At 45.8% G+C, this 18045-nt stretch overlaps 1 protein-coding gene across 1 annotated transcript in view; it reads left to right on the top strand.

Moving 5' to 3' along the window:
* Positions 1–13416, top strand: part of CHRM4 (cholinergic receptor muscarinic 4) — a 145773-nt gene extending 132357 nt beyond the window's left edge. Inside the window, exon 2 of the mRNA XM_082270652.1 lies at positions 10847–13416. Within this exon, the coding sequence (XP_082126778.1) occupies positions 10847–12348 (1502 nt within the window). The 3' untranslated portion in view covers positions 12349–13416. The remainder of the gene's footprint in view (positions 1–10846) is intronic.
* Positions 13417–18045: the final 4629 nt, after the last annotated feature.

Genomic DNA, 18045 nt, shown 5'->3' with positions numbered 1-18045 from the left:
CTTGGTCCTTCTGTGTTCACATGCTTCTAAGACTGCTGCTGCTTCTGGTTCCTGTTCCTGGCTTCGTCTGACTACCCTGCTGGTTCCTGATCCTGGCTTCGTCTGTCTACCCTGCTGGTTCCTGATCCCGGCTTCGTCTGACTACCCTCCTGGTTCCTGACCCCTGGCTTCGCAAGACTCTGCTCGGTTTCGCCATCCGTTTGGACTTTTGCTTTATAGCTTGTTTTTCAATAAAGCTTTCTTATTTTCACTTATCTGTTGTTGTACGTCTGGTTCATGGTTCCGTGACATGTTGGTCACATGTTAAAAAAAAAAAACAGCCTTTGGAATGCAGAGTAAAAATAAAGAATTAATATAAATAAACTGTTTTAAATTGGCATACAAATATATATTTGAAATCAAATCTTTTTATTTTTTTGGCAAAAACATGGTGTGGGCAGATTTTTGCCAGTCACAGGCTGTGTCACACCCCTCCAGCCTGTGTCTTAGAATAAGAAGGAGGTAAAGCCTCCATTAATCTACAAGTAATATCCCACCCCCTTTGTGTTTAGCTAGTTGGTGGGCATTCAGGAGGATGGAGCGAGTTGGCTGTCATTTAACACTGTGTGTACACCCACATGTGTGACTCTATAGTCACATAGGCTGCTCAGATGTAATAAGGAAGAAATGCCTAGCATAGAAACTCACTGAAAACTGAGCATGTGCAGAGTTGCCACCATAGCTGCAAAATCCCTAGCTGAATTGGGAACATGAACAGAAGGTGGAGATAGAGGGCAGACCGAGTGAGAATAAATAGCATGTAATACAGCATTTATTGATAGTTCTTTATGATGTGAGTTTAGTGACACTTTAAAGGTTGAATGAATTTATAGTGTGTTATACAACTTTTATTAGAAAGATTGCATTTTATTTATAGAGGTCTATATCTTGGACCAATGAGAAGGACAACTGAGAGGGAAAGAGTAACAAATGGATTTGGTTCCTGAAGAGGGATAGCTGGGAACAATCTTTTTTTTCTTCCTCCAGTTTTCATTACATAAGCTCCATTGTCAACAATCAATGGAAAGAATTTATAAAAACTGGAGCAGACAGAATCTGGAGCAGCTAGTATGGCCACCAATCAGCTCCTATACATTAATAGCTGTGTGTTGAGTTATTTTGAGGGGAGAGCAAATTTACACTGTTATACAAGATGTGCACTCACTACTTTACATTGTAGCAAAGTGTCATTTCTTCAGTGTTGTCACATGAAAAGATATAATAAAATATTTACAAAAAAGTGAGGGGTGTACTTACTTTTGTGAGATACTGTACATGCAGCAGCCTCCCAAACCCATCAGAATGTCAGTCTTCTTACATTGAGTGTCTGAACTTGCTGATAAAACTTCACCTCCACTCGTTCATATTGGGCCATCATTATAAAGGACTGCTCTACTGTCCATTATAGGACCCTAAAGGAATGTGCAGGAGTTGGGAAAGGAGATGTGAGCTCCAGTGTTATCAGACTGTAGCTCAGCATTTAGCTGTCACAAGAGGGTTTGGAAGGCCTCCCCATGTCAGAATCTCCTTACTATCAGTGTTGGGGTAGTTACTCAAAAAATGTAACTAGTTACTTCTGTAAATTGTAACGAGATTACTTTACTAGTTACTGCATTTGAAAAGTAACTTCACTACTTATTACTTTACTTTCCTCTTTCTTAATTGACCGTGTAGAAGAAGATACATGACACTCTTTCTGCATAGAGTTTATTGTATAAACACAGGCTTTGGGAAACATGAGAACAAAACCAGAAAAAACAGAAAAAAACATAAAGTGCAACAAAAAGTCATAAACTTCATCCCTCTCTATTCTTCTAAATAACGATTGTATCGCACGGCTTGGGTAATGCAGGAAAGCGCATTCCTATAGCCTAGTAAAGTAGTGTAGTTACTTCCTATAGCCTAGTAAAGTAGTGAGGTTACCAATATTAGTATTGTAACTAGTTACTTTACTTAGTTACCAAAAAAAGTAATGTAGTTACTGTAATCAGTTACTTTGTAACTAGTTACCCCCAACACTGCTTACTATGAACCTATGCTTTGATCTCGCAGACCAAAGCAACAAGTTTAGGTTAGTTCTAGTGCCCACAGCTCCTTATATTTATTTTCCTATTGCTCCCCTTGACTGCTGAGGCGCATAGGCCCAGAAACAAAGTTAACATAATGACCCAACACCCCCTTGCCCCCTCCCCATATAAAAAACCACGCTTACCACAATTAAGTTGGAAAGGGCAAGGCCACAGCTTTATTTATTTTCCACTAATAAACCAGAACACGTCTAGACCAGTGCCAGTCACAGTTGTACTGTGATCACTCTTAGTCATTAACATAACTTCCAAAAAGGGGTAAGGGGGAAGGGGCTGTCCTTACCATCAGTGCTTGACAGACAGCCTACCCCCCAATTTATAAACAATGGCGTAACTCATTACCGGAACTTTAGCGCTGGCAAGGTCAAAACCGCCCTGAAAGCTGTGACAGACCGACCGAACGTCAGGGTGGGGGGGGGGTGGGCAGCTCTTCACCGCGATTCTTCTCAAAAGGACCAGAATTCCTTGGGAAGGTCCTCTTAACTGAGCTCAGGCCCATCCCCATACCCAAGGCTCCGTCCAATCCATTTGATCCATGTATCTTCCTGCTTGGTCCCAACTTCTGGCCATGCCCCCATCAGTCAAGGCTCTCTTTCCCTACAGGGGTCAAGAGGCCTTCATGACTGCTGAGGCGCATAGGCCCAGAAACAAAGTTAACATAATGACCCAACACCCCCTTGCCCCCTCCCCATATAAAAAACCACGCTTACCACAATTAAGTTGGAAAGGGCAAGGCCACAGCTTTATTTATTTTCCACTAATAAACCAGAACACGTCTAGACCAGTGCCAGTCACAGTTGTACTGTGAGCACTCTTAGTCATTAACATAACTTCCAAAAAGGGGTAAGGGGGAAGGGGCTGTCCTTACCATCAGTGCTTGACAGACAGCCTACCCCCCAATTTATAAACAATGGCGTAACTCATTACCGGAACTTTAGCGCTGGCAAGGTCAAAACCGCCACCAGCACGTCAGGATTTAACTGACGTGCGCCCCACCGAAGCCAGCGCCTGCTCCACACCTTGTCGAAGGCCGAGGTTGAAAATGTCCAGGCCAATATCATTAAGGTGCACCCCATCCGGGCGTAACAAATCACTATTATCACCTTCCAGGTCCCTGTGTCGTACCACAACTCCACCCAGTTGTCGAACAAATTTTGACACCTGGGCATTGATCTTCCGGCGGGAACCTTCCAGGCAAGGGCCCGGAATGTCACGGGCCCAAAGTAGGCGAGGCACAATCCTGGACCAAACGAGAACCAAATTGGTGAAAATTGCGTAACAATGAGCCATATCCTGTTTAACAGCCGAGATGAGGTCAACCGTCCGGGAATGACCAACATCGTTCCCACCCGCATGCAGGATCAGAATAATAGGGCCGGAAACATGTGAACGAAGCTTCAGGCACTCCGGGAGGACTTGGGACCAGCGTAATCCACGCAAACCACGCCAACGGATTCTGGCAACAGCATCGTCAAAGCCCAAGTTCTGTCCAGCGCACCGAACCGCAGACCGACGGGAGGCCCAGTACACAAAGGAATCCCCGATGATCCATATCAAGGAGGGGAGGTAGCCTGAAATCAAAACAAAAGGTGTGGGCGAACATATAAAGAAAAACGGGAAGATTCCCACCTACCCAGGCGCTGCAGTTCTGCATCGGAAAAACCCATGCCAGACGCCGCAGTAGCAGCACCAATACGAAAAGAGTGCGTCGAAAAATCCAATGCGGGGAGGCCCAACTTGCTAAGGCAAAGACGAAAAACTCTCAAAAATTGAAACCTGCTGAGAGAGGATGAATCAGCATGGACAAGAAAAGTGGGCGACGAGGGGCGAACCGACCGGAAGTGCAACGATAATGAAACCGGGCAAAAGGGGCCCCGGCAAGAATACAAAACGACCCGTCTGCCTCTACCGAGGCGGTCTGTCTTTGAGGTGCGCAGCAAAACCGTCACGGAATGGTCGGAAAACGACACGTCATCCGAGCGGATACCACCAGTCGAAGTTCTGGACTTCGCAACCAGCTCGCTGATACGAAAGGCGCCGAAGAAGGCCCAAGAAAAAGCCACTCTAAACAAAAGGGTCTCGAAAGGGGAGGAGCACACTGACGGCAACAGGGACAGAATATCAGAAAGAATGGGGGGCGAAACCGGTCGTCGGGAATCAGGAAAACGAGTAGTGCGTCGCCAGCCTTGCAAAACCCGCCGCACCGGAAAATCCTTTGTGATGTCTTCCCAGCCGAGGAGACGGAACCAAAAAGATAAGGCGGACATGGCAGAAGCGACTGTGGAACCCGAAGAACCCCTGTGGAGTAAATGCACGAGGTAAGAAAATAAAGCAAGGCGTCTATCATAATGTGAGGTAAGGAGAAACTCACCTCGGGAAACGGACACCCATTCATCCCAGATCCGGAGATACGACGACCACGTCCGAGGCGAAAGGGATGCCTGTAGAAGGTCTAGCAAGCGTCGGAAACGAGGTTCCACAAAAAGGGGGGGCAGGACAGACCCTCCAGGGACGCAGAAGGAGCCAGGGAGCGGAAGCGATCGAGCTGAAAGCGAGAGAGAGCATCAGCAATATCGTTAGCAATCCCAGGAACATGCTTAGCTCTAAACCATACATTAAACTGCAAACATCTTAGAACCAGAAAACGCAGTAAGGAAACGACAGGAGGAGATCTAGCAGACTGGCGGTTGACCACCTGCACCACACTCATATTATCTGACCAAAAAATTACCTGGCGATTACGCAACTTCTCACCCCACAGCTCGATGGCAACGATAATAGGAAAAAGCTCCAGCAATGTAAGGTTGCGCAATAAATCCAGTTGGGCCCATGAGGCCGGCCAACGGGCAGCAGACCATTCCCCTTGGAAAAAGGCCCCGAAGCCACAGGAGCCTGCTGCATCCGTGTAAAACTCCAGCTGCGTGTTCGGGACCTCCTCCATCAGCCAACAGGAATGACCGTTATACGTCTGGAGAAACGAGAGCCAAACCTCCAAGTCATCCCGCATGGGCCTGGTAATACGAACATGGTGGTGGGGGGCAGACACACCTTTCATGGCCCATGACAAGCGCCTACAAAAGGCCCTCCCCATGGGGAAAACCCGGCAGGCAAAGACAAGATGGCCCAATAGGGACTGCAAGTGCTTCAACTGGATCTTTTTGGCCCCTTTGGCCAAAGAGATCAGGGAGCGCAGCTTATCCAGTTTGTCGCCCGGCAAGCGAAAGACCATGGCCACCGTGTCAATTTCGATGCCCAGGAAAGACAACACCGTCACAGGGCCCTCCGTTTTGTCAGCCGACAGCGGAATAGAAAACTGCTCGCATGTAGACTGAAAAATAGAAAGGAGCCGCTGGCACTGTCCACTGCTGGCCGGACCAACAAAAAGGAAATCGTCCAAATAATGCAACAGGGAATGCAGACCAGCCGACTGGGCGACCACCCATTCGAGGAAGCTACTGAATAACTCAAAGTAGTAACAGGAAATCGCACAGCCCATGGGGAGGCACATATCGAAAAAGTAGCTGTCTCGAAAGTAGCAGCCCAGCAGGTGGAAGCACTCCGGGTGAACAGGAAGAAGGCGGAAGGCGGACTCAACATCCGCTTTGGCCAACAAGGCTGACGGTCCAGCAGACCTCACCAAACAAAGTGCCTTGTCGAAAGAGGCATACTGTACCCTGGATTCCTCTTTATCAATGCCGTCGTTGACCGAGGAGCCCGCAGGATGGGAAAGGTGGTGGATAAGACGGAATTTGCCCGCCTCCTTCTTGGGAACCACACCCAGCGGAGAAACGCGCAGATTGTGAAACGGGGGAAAATCAAACGGGCCCGCCATCCGTCCCAATTCCAGCTCCTTGCGGAGCTTCTCGGCCAGGACAGACTCGAACTGTAAAGCCGATTTCAAGTTCGATGCCATGGTAGGCTCGTCCGAAAATGTAAAGGGAATCCAGAAACCATGGACCAGCCCATCACGCAATATCAAAGCCTCCCTAAGCAGAGGGTAACGGTCTAACCAGGGAAGCATCTCTGACACGTTCACCGGAGTCCTCCGGTTTAGAAACGTCAGGCCTGGCCCCGGGTTTTGCAAGCGGTTGCTTGGTCTTCCTAAAGCACCGGACGGCGGGGTGAGCACCTCCGCAGAACGAGCATTCATGTTTAAAGCGGCACGCGGTGTACCACTTGCAATGGCTTTCATTGAAAAGCCAGCAGACACCTTTCTTTGGGGCAGCCGACGCTCCGTAAGAAGCGCCGGCCGGGGATTAAAAGGACGACGGCCTGTGGGGACACATAAGCAGCAACCACAGGCTCCCATCCTGACAATCAAAACGAAACTCTTTCCGTGCCGCCATCTTTTGGCGAAACTGAGTATCGTAATGGAACCAACACTGGCCCCCATAAACCTTGTAGGCACCCCAAATCAGGTCCAGGTAACAGAACCGGGAAGGACCTAACTCTGGAAAACGTTCGCAAAGCACCCCGGCGTAAGCACAGAAACCCTGCAGCCAGTTCCCAAAAGTGCGGGGAAGCTGTTTGGGTTTGTCACCTTGTACCACAACGTCGACCCGCCGAGATTTATCCACTGTTTCCCGGTCAGGAGGAACCAGCGCTAGAAAATCTACGAATTCGCGACGCCAAATCTTATCCCGCACCTCACCGGGGAGGTGAACACCGGTCGACGAAACCGCCCACAATGGTCCACTCGAAAAAACACCCGGACCAGTAGGTGGGGCAGACACGCCCATGCGAGACAAAACCGATTTGACCGCCGCGAAAATGCGTTCGTCTGGCGGGCCCGATACAGCAGCATCGCTGGACTTACCCCAAACCACCCCACAATCATACTCACTGAGCTGCGGAGGAGGTGCCAGGGCGGGCTGCCCATCACAAGATCCAAATGGCCTGGGTGCCCCATCGGAGGGTGGGGCCGTCAGACGCCCATGACATCCATCATCCATCGGAACCTGACGCTGTAGGGAAAGATCCAGAGGCGAAGGTCCAGCTGGCGGGCCCAGGCGGCGATGAGCTGCAGAGGAGCAGGAGCATTCAGAGTCCGAAGCAGTGGGACCCGGGGCAGGTGCAGCAGGAACCACTGCGCGGGAAGGGTCAGCAGACATGCGGTCATCCCCCGCCCTGCCGGGCGCAGGAGGAGGGTAGACTGGCAGCGCCAGCCCAGCAGGATCATGGGTGGCATGGGACGCTCCCGCCCGGCCGGGCGCAGGGAGATGCGGATGGGCTGTCGCAACAAAGCGACTCGCAGTTGCATGCGACTCCCTTACCTCACCCACCCTGCCGGGTGCAGGGAGAGGTACAGGAGCACTGGTCACTCTGGAACATCCAGATGCATGGTCAGCAGGCGCATCTCCCGCCCTGAAGGGCGCAGGGAGATCAGATGGTACAGATAAATGTGGCAGGAGCACTGTAGAGGGCATAGTATTTAAATCTCCCGCCCTGCAGGGCGCAGGGAGATGTGAGGAGGTGCCATTCCCCGACCAGCCAGCAGGTGGCGCTGTCCGGTCAGCCGAGGAACGCTCCACACAAGCAGAGCAGGTAGAAGAAGCTGGATGCAGCCCGGGGACAGACGATCCCGAGCCAGGCACTTGAGGGGGAGAATGTGCGGCGACCAGAGGGACAGCACCCGCCCAGCAGGGCGCAGGGAGCAGCGCAGAAGAAGGAAGTGGCACAGAGGGAAGCGGAGACAATGGAGGAGGCGGCGCAGACCCGACAGCTGCAGGTACTGGGTCCAGCAGGGGGGGGGGACCTAGGCCTTCTGGAGCGGGCAGTGAGAGCAGGGACAACCCCAGACTGAGGAGGGATTCGCCGGGAAGAACCACGCCGGGTGGATGAGCGGGTGGATGTGCGGGAAGCAGTGCCAGCCCCAGCGGAGCCAGTGGCAACGGGATGCAGAGAGGAGCCCCCCTCCCCGCGGCGAGACCGCGGAGGACTGGGGCTCAAACGGGATGGGGGGCGGGAGCGCCTCCGGGCACCAGAGGCCGTACGCCTCCCCTCGGGGGACACAGGTGGAGGGGCAGTGAGAGGGGGAGACAGTGCAGGGGAAAGGAGGGAAGCCAGCCACTCAGCCTGACCCTGATCCACCAGCTCCCGGACCCTGGATAGCAGGAATGCAGTGTCCATGCTGCAGCTCTTCACCGCGATTCTTCTCAAAAGGACCAGAATTCCTTGGGAAGGTCCTCTTAACTGAGCTCAGGCCCATCCCCATACCCAAGGCTCCTTCCAATCCATTTGATCCATGTATCTTCCTGCTTGGTCCCAACTTCTGGCCATGCCCCCATCAGTCAAGGCTCTCTTTCCCTACAGGGGTCAAGAGGCCTTCATTGCACTCTGTCAACACTGGAAGCAAAGAGTAGAATCATTGTGTAAGCTCCAAGTCACTTATGAAAGAGGTCTCTCCCCAGCCCTTTGTGGTTAACCCTTTACCTAGAACCATTGCTTTCACATGGGGGGGGGGGGGGGCAAGTCACAATATCACTTTGCATCCCCAGATAAGCAAAGTAAAGGTGCTTTCATGAGGAAAATAATTTATTTTATTTTGTTCAGTTTTTGGCTAAAAGGATTCTCTTACAGCTGTTTATATCTCAAACGGACTCTGGTCTGGTGTTGATATCTGTCCACTAGAATTCCCAGTTCCAAGAAATCCTCATAGCCATCATAATGGCAAATAATGTTGTTATTCTCCTCTACGCTATAAAAAAAAAAAATATATAAATAGTATATATATCTATATATATATATATATATATATATAGATATATATATATATATATATATATATATATATATATATATACTGTATTTTCTGGCGTATAAGACTACATTTGAACCTCAAAAAAATCCCCCAAAAATGGGGAGACGTCTTATACACCGAGTATAATATCTCCAAGGTAACCTAAGTATAAGTATTACCGGTAGATGTAATCTCTCAAGACGCTGGCTGTGTGGAAATCCTGTACCGGTACACCGTATGTACCGTAGCTTCGGTTACATACAGTGTACCGCGCTGAGCCAATCAGGGAGAGCGATGTATTCTATTATTGAATTCAAAGCCTGCTCGGATTGGCGGAGTAACATCAGCCCGCCTCTCTGACTCTGCCAATCCGAGCAGGTTTTGCATTCAATAATAGAATACATCGTTCACTGTGATTGGCTCAGCGCGGTATACTGTATGTAGCCGAAGCTACGGTACATGCGGTATACCGGTACAGGATTCCTGCACAGCCAGCGTCTTGAGATTACATCTACTGGTAATACTTATACTTAGGGTATCTTGGAGATATTATGAGAGATTACATGTATTACAGTACTTGGGGTACCTTGGAGATCTATGAGAAATCTGATGTTTTTCAATGGTGTTGCCTTGTTTCGGAAGGGGGGTAGTGTTATATGGCGAGTATAGCCCAAAACCTATGTTTTAACTTAAAAATTAGGGGGTCGTCTTATACGCCCAGTCGTCTTATACGCCGGAAAATACGGTGTATATATATATATATATATATATATATATATATATATATATATATATATTGGGGAAGCCACCTTCATTATTATTAAAAAAGAATAGCGCGCAAATGCAAAAGAAATTACTACCAAATCTGAAGAGAGTCCATAAATAAAAATGGGGGTTTGGTCCCACCATATGGCCATATCGTGCTCAAGCCCACTACTTCATTATTGCTTTATGGGGGTGGGTAGAAATGGAAACCGCTATGAGGAACTCTGGCTATTTGAGTCTCAGAAATGTAAAAAGCTACGACTGGTGAAAAAATGCACAGATAGCTCCCCAATATGCAAATATCTGTTTTGAAGCTGATGTTTAATCATGTCATAATTCCCTGAAGCCCTGCTCTAAGTTGACACCTAATTTTCTATCCACAGCCTTTTTCAGGATCTGAAAATTTAGATTATCCTTCCAAACTTGGAATGCCTTGGGTACAAGGGGTGTAACAGCTAGCAGGTTTATTATACTAGATGAGGTTTAAGGTGCCGCTCTGCTCCTAGCCTGGAAGTTTCTAAAAAAAAAAGCACTCCTTTGGATGTAGAAGTATTTGATTAATTTGCTGAGGGGGATGGGGTTTTGTCATCTGAACCCTTTGCACATACAATGGCAAGTTAGCTCAAACCCTTGGGGCTCAGTGGGTTATCATTTCACCCCAACTGGTTTCCCACAATGTTCTTGGTCACACTTGCTGCCCCTTATATTCCAGTACATTTTAGTGGTACGTTTTTTTTCTCTTCTTGTGCAGCTTGGGTATTATGGCACTCAGAAGTGTACTGGTGCATTGTATTAAAGTTGATTATAATACTAATTACCATATGAAGTAGACAGTTACCTTTATTATTTCTTTTAGAGCAGACAGCAATTTCAGAAACTTTCCTGTTTCTAAAATATGCTTCGATGGAAGCTTTGCGAGTGCTCCCTGAGCAGCGGCACTCTGTACAGAAATAGAGCAACTTCGGTGAATTGGGACTAGAGGAACTGTCAAGCTCATTAAAATGGCACACTAATTAACTAATAACAATGACCTAAGATGCTAGTCACTGTCATCTTTGAAAGTCATTAGGCAAGAACCAAAAAAAAACATGTCTGACCTTCTCAGCAACATTCTAAACGAGTTTGGTGACATTATACTCTGCGTTGAATTATCTAGGTGACAATGTTTGCGACAATTTTTATAACTTTTTCCTTTTCTCTTCCTTTTTCTTTGCAGATATTTTCTACAATCTCTCTGCATCTTATTGGCCAACTACAATGGACAACACCTCGTGGCTGAATACAACAAGCATTGATACGCAAAATTCAAATTATACGATGGGGGCTAGAAGCCCATATCAAACGATGGAGATGATTTTCATTGCCACAGTGACAGGCTCACTTAGCTTAGTCACTGTGGTGGGAAACATTTTGGTCATGCTTTCCATCAAGGTCAATCGACAGTTGCAGACAGTGAACAATTATTTTCTCTTCAGCCTGGCCTGTGCTGACCTTATTATTGGTGTTTTCTCCATGAACCTCTATTCCGTATACATTATTAAGGGCTACTGGCCTCTTGGTCCTATTGTGTGTGATTTGTGGCTGGCTTTAGACTACGTGGTCAGCAATGCTTCTGTAATGAACCTCCTGATTATCAGCTTTGATCGATATTTCTGTGTTACCAAACCATTGACTTATCCAGCTCGAAGAACCACCAAGATGGCAGGTCTGATGATTGCAGCTGCCTGGCTCCTTTCCTTTGCTCTTTGGGCACCTGCCATCCTATTCTGGCAATTCATTGTGGGTGAGAGGACAGTAAAGGATGATGAATGCTACATCCAGTTTCTTTCTAATCCAGCAGTCACTTTTGGCACAGCCATTGCAGCCTTCTACCTTCCTGTGGTCATTATGACCATACTGTATATTCACATTTCGTTGGCCAGCAGGAGCAGGGTCCGCAGGCATTGTCCAGATGTTCGACAAGAGAAGAAGAAACCCATTAGCTCTATGAAAAGTCCTTTAATAAAACAAACCAAGAGTCCTCCCAAACCTGAGCCCTTGGAAGCAAAACCAGAAGAGGAGAATGGAGTGAGAAATGGGAAAATAGAGAAGTCTTTGACCAACCTCCAGTCAGTGGAAGAGAAGGAGACCTCAAATGAATCAAGCACAGCCAGCATGACCCACAATCCTCCAGATAAGCAGTTGAGTAATGCATCTTCTGGTGTTGTCTTGGCCCCTACTCAGAGTATACAGTCTTTGCACCCAACGGTGAACGCTGCTTCAAAGTGGTCGAAAATCAAGATTGTCACCAAGCAGACAGGCAATGAGTGCATAACAGCCATAGAGATTGTGCCTGAATGCTCAATACCTCTGCACAAAGATTCTTCTGGCTTGCCAAATACTCGTCCAGGCAATGTGGCACGGAAGTTTGCAAGCATTGCCCGCAATCAGGTGAGAAAGAAACGGCAGATGGCAGCTAGGGAGAAGAAAGTTACCAGGACCATTTTTGCCATTCTGCTAGCATTCATCATCACATGGACGCCTTACAATGTCATGGTCCTCATAAACACATTTTGTGAGACTTGCATCCCCGAAACAGTGTGGTACATAGGCTATTGGCTCTGCTACGTGAACAGCACAATAAACCCAGCTTGTTACGCTCTGTGCAATGCCACCTTCAAAAAGACCTTTAAACACCTCCTCATGTGCCAATACAGGAACATTGGTGCAGCCAGATAGGCTTAAGGAACTTACATTGTAATCACTCGCTTTCATTCTTATGATGAAAAACAAAATATTAATGGAATTTAGAGACTTTCCTGAGCAAAAGTCCAGAGTGGCTCATGGAAAGTTGTACAAAGGACATTTGTTGGTTCAGAAGCAGGATTGTAGGTAGATATTAATCTAACGCAATCTCTCTAAAAGAAAGTCCTGTTTTGGAGGACACAATTTAAGTAAACTTAAAGGCTAAAAACAGTTTTGACTTGAAATGGGATGTACCATATCTTAAACAAAGAACTATACAAATTATGGTGTAATACTGACTGGAAGCTTAGCAGGAAAACAAAATCTTGTGAACAGTCACCAGTTGGATGGCCTTGTTGTAGACCTTCTTTAGACCATCTTGCAAAGCATGTTATATCGATGCTGTTACAGTCTTGCAGAGCATTAATTTTTGATGAGTAAACCAATCAGAGCTCTGCTGTACAGACTTTCTTCCTGCACTTAGAACATTTCTGTAGTAATGGTTTAAATAACCTGTTACACCCCTACTAAGTATTTTCCATATGCTAATGTTATCTACTATCCTTACCTATTCTGAAGGTCACCACTAGTCTATTTCTTGGTATGACAACAAAATCATACAGCAATCTCTGTCCTTCACAAACACTCACAACACACATCCATTTGTATAGACCTTTGTGATGGTCTAATCTTTTGGTGCAAGCAATTCGGAAAAAAGGTTTCTGGGCATTCTACAGCAGCCAAAACCTCCTTTGAGTCCTCCTAGGATGTCAAGTTATGAAGTTGGTTGATGTGTTGGACTATCTTATACCAGATTTATATATCAGCTTTTTTTTCCATCCAGTTTAGATTATTTCCAAAAAGATACAATTTGACAACATAGTCCAGGCAGAGCATTTATGAGAAAAAACATGATAGTGAAATAGTGCTTCCTGTTGGTCACACCATGGTAGAACTTCAGGTCACAAGGGTCATAATAATTTATTAATGATATAGTTCAGGTTTGGGTTTATTTGCTTGTTTCACAAGACAAATATCTCAGCACTCCATATTTAGATGTTTTAATTCGTTTTCTAAAATATTAGCTTATAAGTAGTTCTGAAATAAAGTTTTACTGAAAGTGAACTTAACCCCTAAGTTATGCAAGGACCAAGATTTCAATGATCTGTTCAATTTCCATCTTGGTCGTCAGTCTTAAGTGACTCTTCCACTTTAGAACTGATCTGTACAAGCAGTAAAGAGCATTCAATTTTTTAGGTCAAAGATAATAAATAGCATTAAATTATTATCTCTCGGGTGACCTGAGGCAAGCCTAGAGCAACTTAGAGCATATCAGTAATTTCATAATAAACATGGTGCAGTGAAGAAGGAGGGTAGTAGTGTAAACACGGTACATATCTCTTCATTAAGTTTTTTGTCCATTTCAGAAGGACACCATTTGAGGGTTACTCTAGTATTGAGTGCTTTAATGTTGTTTGCTGGCTAGTACTCAGGTTCAGGTTCAGTTGTGGCAACATTTTGAGAAGGGCCCTTTTCTGTTCAAACATGACAGCGCCCCTGTGCACAAGGCCAACATAAAGACATTGGGGTTCATTTACTAAAACTGGAGAGTGCAAAATCTGATGCAGCTCTAAATAGAAACCAATCAGCTTCCATGTTTTTTGTCACAGCCTAATTAAACAAGCAGAAGTTAAAAGCTGATTGGCTACCATGCACAGCTGCAGCAGATTTTACACTTTTTAAGTAAATCATCCCCCTTGTTTGGTGAATTTGATGTGGAGAAATTAAAGTGGTCTGCACAGAGACATGATCCCAACTCCAGTGAATGCCTTTCTGATGGAATGGGATTCTGATTTCAAGCCTTTTTGTTTAGCATTAACAAAAGAAGAAAAAAGGGGCGCACCGACCTAGTGCATTACCACTAAAAATTAAAAAAAAATGTTAAAAAGTATACATTATACTCACAAAGCAGGTGTGTATGGACACACATCAACATAATACACATAAAGTCTCCAAGGTAGCCAAGGAACCGCACTGTATTGAATGGTATGCAGTGTGCCGCATGAGGCTGCTGTGTCTAGGCTGATGCGTTTCAGGGGCGAACCCCCTTCCTCAGAGCCAAAAAAGAGTTGCTTGCTTTTTGGCTCTGAGGAAGGGGGTTCGCCCCTGAAACACGTCAGCCTAGACATAGCAGCCTCATGCGTCACACTGCATACCATTCAATACAGTGCGGTTCCTTGGCTACCTTGGAGACTTTATGTGTATTATGTTGATGTGAGTATAATGTATACTTTTTAACATTTTTTTAAATTTTTAGTGGTAATGCACTAGGTCGTGCGCCCCTTTTTTCTTCTTTTGTTGTTCCATAGTTGGTTTCGGATACCCTTGATCCTGGAGGGGCAGCAAGACCGCAAGCTTTGTCCACTCAAGTCTGAAGTATTCCTCTTCCCTCCGGCCTATTTTTCACTTGAGAGCAGGAGAATTCTTCTACTGTTTAGCATTAACACCTGACCTTACAAATGCTGTTTTGGCTGGAACAGTTCCCTCAAAGGTTTTGTAGAAAGACTTTCTACAAGAGTAAATTGTGCTTCGAATGAAAAGAGGAGGGGAGACAGCAGTTCCATGTTAATGTCAGTGGTTTTGGAACATCCAGCAAGCTTATATTGATGTGATTGTCAGGTGTCCACATATTTTACCCATACAGTATACTTTCCACAAGTTTGTTTGCCAGTTTGAAAAAATCAGATCATCATTTTTAGCTGAGTAGAATACTGCTCTTCTCTTATTTATAGATTTCACAAGTGGTCCATGACATCAGCCAGCATTTTGAGATATTCTGACAAGACCTGAGGAGAGAAAAGTCCACACCAGAGATCCAGCCGTAACAAATAACATCATTTACAAATAGTCTGACATCTTCTTTGGTGCCCCATGGACCCCAAAACCAGAGATTTTGATTTTAAAAGATCTAGAGCAGTGATGGCAAACCTTGGCACCCCAGATGTTTTGGAACTATATTTCCCATTATGCTTACCTACACTGCAGAGTGCATGAGCATCATGGGAAATATAGTTCCAAAACATCTGGGGTGCCAAGGTTCGCCATCACTGATCTAGAGCCTGGAAGGTTTACTCTGAGCAGGACCCTCCCTATACATCCTTGTTTGTCACTAAATAAAGTGGGTGGTGGTGGTGACTGATGGAGAGGTGCGGGGGGGAGACGGGCCAGAACTTGACATTCCAAGCTTGGAATATTTGCATAACTGAATATTCTAGGCTTTTGGATCTATCATAAAGTTTAGACAGCTGAAATTGAATGGAAATTGTGAATCACTTTACACCAATAGAAATTGCATATATGATATGGAATGTGCAGTCCATATCAAAAAGCCTTGCTAATTTATAAGTGCCTCCTGCTATCACCCCAAATATACCTATTTTATCCGGCAAAAAGCTTGTTATGGCTTAACTTCCTTTGGACAGGTGACAAGCCTAAGATAAAGCCTCCAAAATTTTCTCTAGGGTTATCATCCATCCAGCTGCAATCCCTAGCCCAGTGATGGGGAACCTTGGCACCCCAGATGTTTTGGAACTACATTTCCCATGATGTTCAAGCACTCTGCAGTGTAGTTGAGCATCATGGGAAATGTAGTTTCAAAACATCTGGGGTGCCAAGGTTCGCCATCACTGCCCTAGCCAGACTAAAGTTGGATGTGTTGGCATACTCATTGCTGGCATGTCCCACTGCTGTCAACATAAAAACTTCTCCTTGGATTACGCTGGACTAGGCCTAGCCAGGCCCCCCCTACATGCTGATTTCGGGGGGTACTAGAGCAAAAAGCAGCTGCATATGTTGCTGAATCACACGTCCTTTACAAAAAGTGTGCTCATGAGAGTTGTAGTTCTGGAGCCAGCATCACAAGTAGGTAATGTATAGTGGCAAATGCAACCTGTCTACTTAGCCATAAGATTTTAAGGAAAGTCATTACAGATAAGGCCAAAAAATGTAATTCAATCACTGTTGTGATTGAAAAAGAAAAGAAAGCTAACATAGCAATCTAGCCTTCAGTAAAGAACCATATAAAATAAGCATAAATAAAAATGAGACTTCATAACTCCTTCAACCAAACTGGAGTTTTAATGCATTAAGGTAGAGAAAAGCTGTTCTAAAACACCTTGCGAAATTTGGTGCCTGCTTTTGGAACCCTCCTTCTTTACATCTAACCATGTGCTGTCATTTGGTAGGCATTACACCTAACAACAAGCCCGGGAAGGACATCAGTTATACACCAAAACAAGTCATCATGGTTACTTTTCGACCTGTGCCAAGATTACAGCATTTGTTCTTAAGTAGCGAATATTACCACAAAGATGGACTTTTGAATATTTTTTTATAGAGTGATAAATATTTATTAATACTGTCTTTGTATCTGCATGATTCTGGCTACAGGCAGTGTCAAACTTTCAGTGTTGCAGAGTGCCTACCTGGCAGTGACAAGGGTAAAGCACATGCTGGGTGTGAAATATTTTACAGTCATTAAACAAGTGGTCTCTCTCAACTGTCTATGTGTTGTGTTGGTTATCCTTCAATCCATCTATATCTTTCATGGTTCAATCAGCTGTTGTAGAAGAAGTCAGCCCTGTGCTTCTGGAAAGCTCAAATACTTCAAGACATTTCAAGCAAACCTATTACCTTCACAACAGTTTAAAAACTTGGGGGGGTCCTTCATAATAGAGAGTGGATATTGCTATGCACTTCACAATGCTATGTAATGTAACTCTATACTGCTGCCTGTATTTTGTGGCCCATTCATAAAATGTAGGCTTACAGTGCACAGCCTGCATTAGAAGATATGTCAGTCACGTGACTTTGATGGGTCACATGATCAGGGTTTTTTATTTTTTCTTTAAAAAGCAACAGTTTGATCATAGTAAGGCCATACTGATGCTCAGTGCTTTAAGTGGCCCAAAAGAGGTGCCGGTACTCTATTACAGCCTATAAATTCCCCCCCCCCCACCCCACATTAGGGTCCTCACAGAGCACCCCCCCCCCCCCGGCCTTGGCTGGGACTCTGGAGCAGGGGGACTCACTGGTGGTGACTGGTCTGGCTCTGGAGTGGGAAATATTCTTGGGGGGGGGGCAATTGAGGGCGCAGATGTCCAAAATGAGCCTACTGGTACGCTAAGGCGCATGGAGAGGTGGCGGTATGCTCAAGAGCCATATTTGGAAGTGGCGGTACTGAGTACCAGTGCATACCGGCCCACTTAAAGCACTGCTGATGCTTTAAAATGGACGCCTCTGGTTTAAAGCAGCCTTTCTTGACCTTTTTACCCAGAAAGAATCCTTAAAATAATTTTCAGGTCTTGGGGCACCCCAGCTAAAAGCAACTTATTGGGGGTCAGTGGGAAAAATGCCCCTTCCATGGATGGTTAGTGCAAAAAAATGCCCACCCTTACAATGGGGGTCAAAATGCCACCCTTAAATATAGCTAAAGAGATTGTTTGCAGGATATCACTGACCCTGGAACTATGAAGGAACTATCAAATGGGGGGTCAGTCAGCCACAGCTCAAGGAATCCCCAGCAACCTCTGCAGGAAGTTTGGTTGAGAATGCCTGTTTCTTCAGCATTTTTATTTTCAATTTTGGATAGAAAGAGTTGGCAAGTGTTAGAACCACTATCATGTTAAACCT

This window comes from Pelophylax lessonae (genome assembly GCF_965119305.1).
Source record: "Pelophylax lessonae genome assembly, chromosome: 10".
NCBI lineage: Eukaryota > Metazoa > Chordata > Amphibia > Anura > Ranidae > Pelophylax > Pelophylax lessonae.
This window is presented reverse-complemented; position numbering and strand designations above follow the sequence as displayed.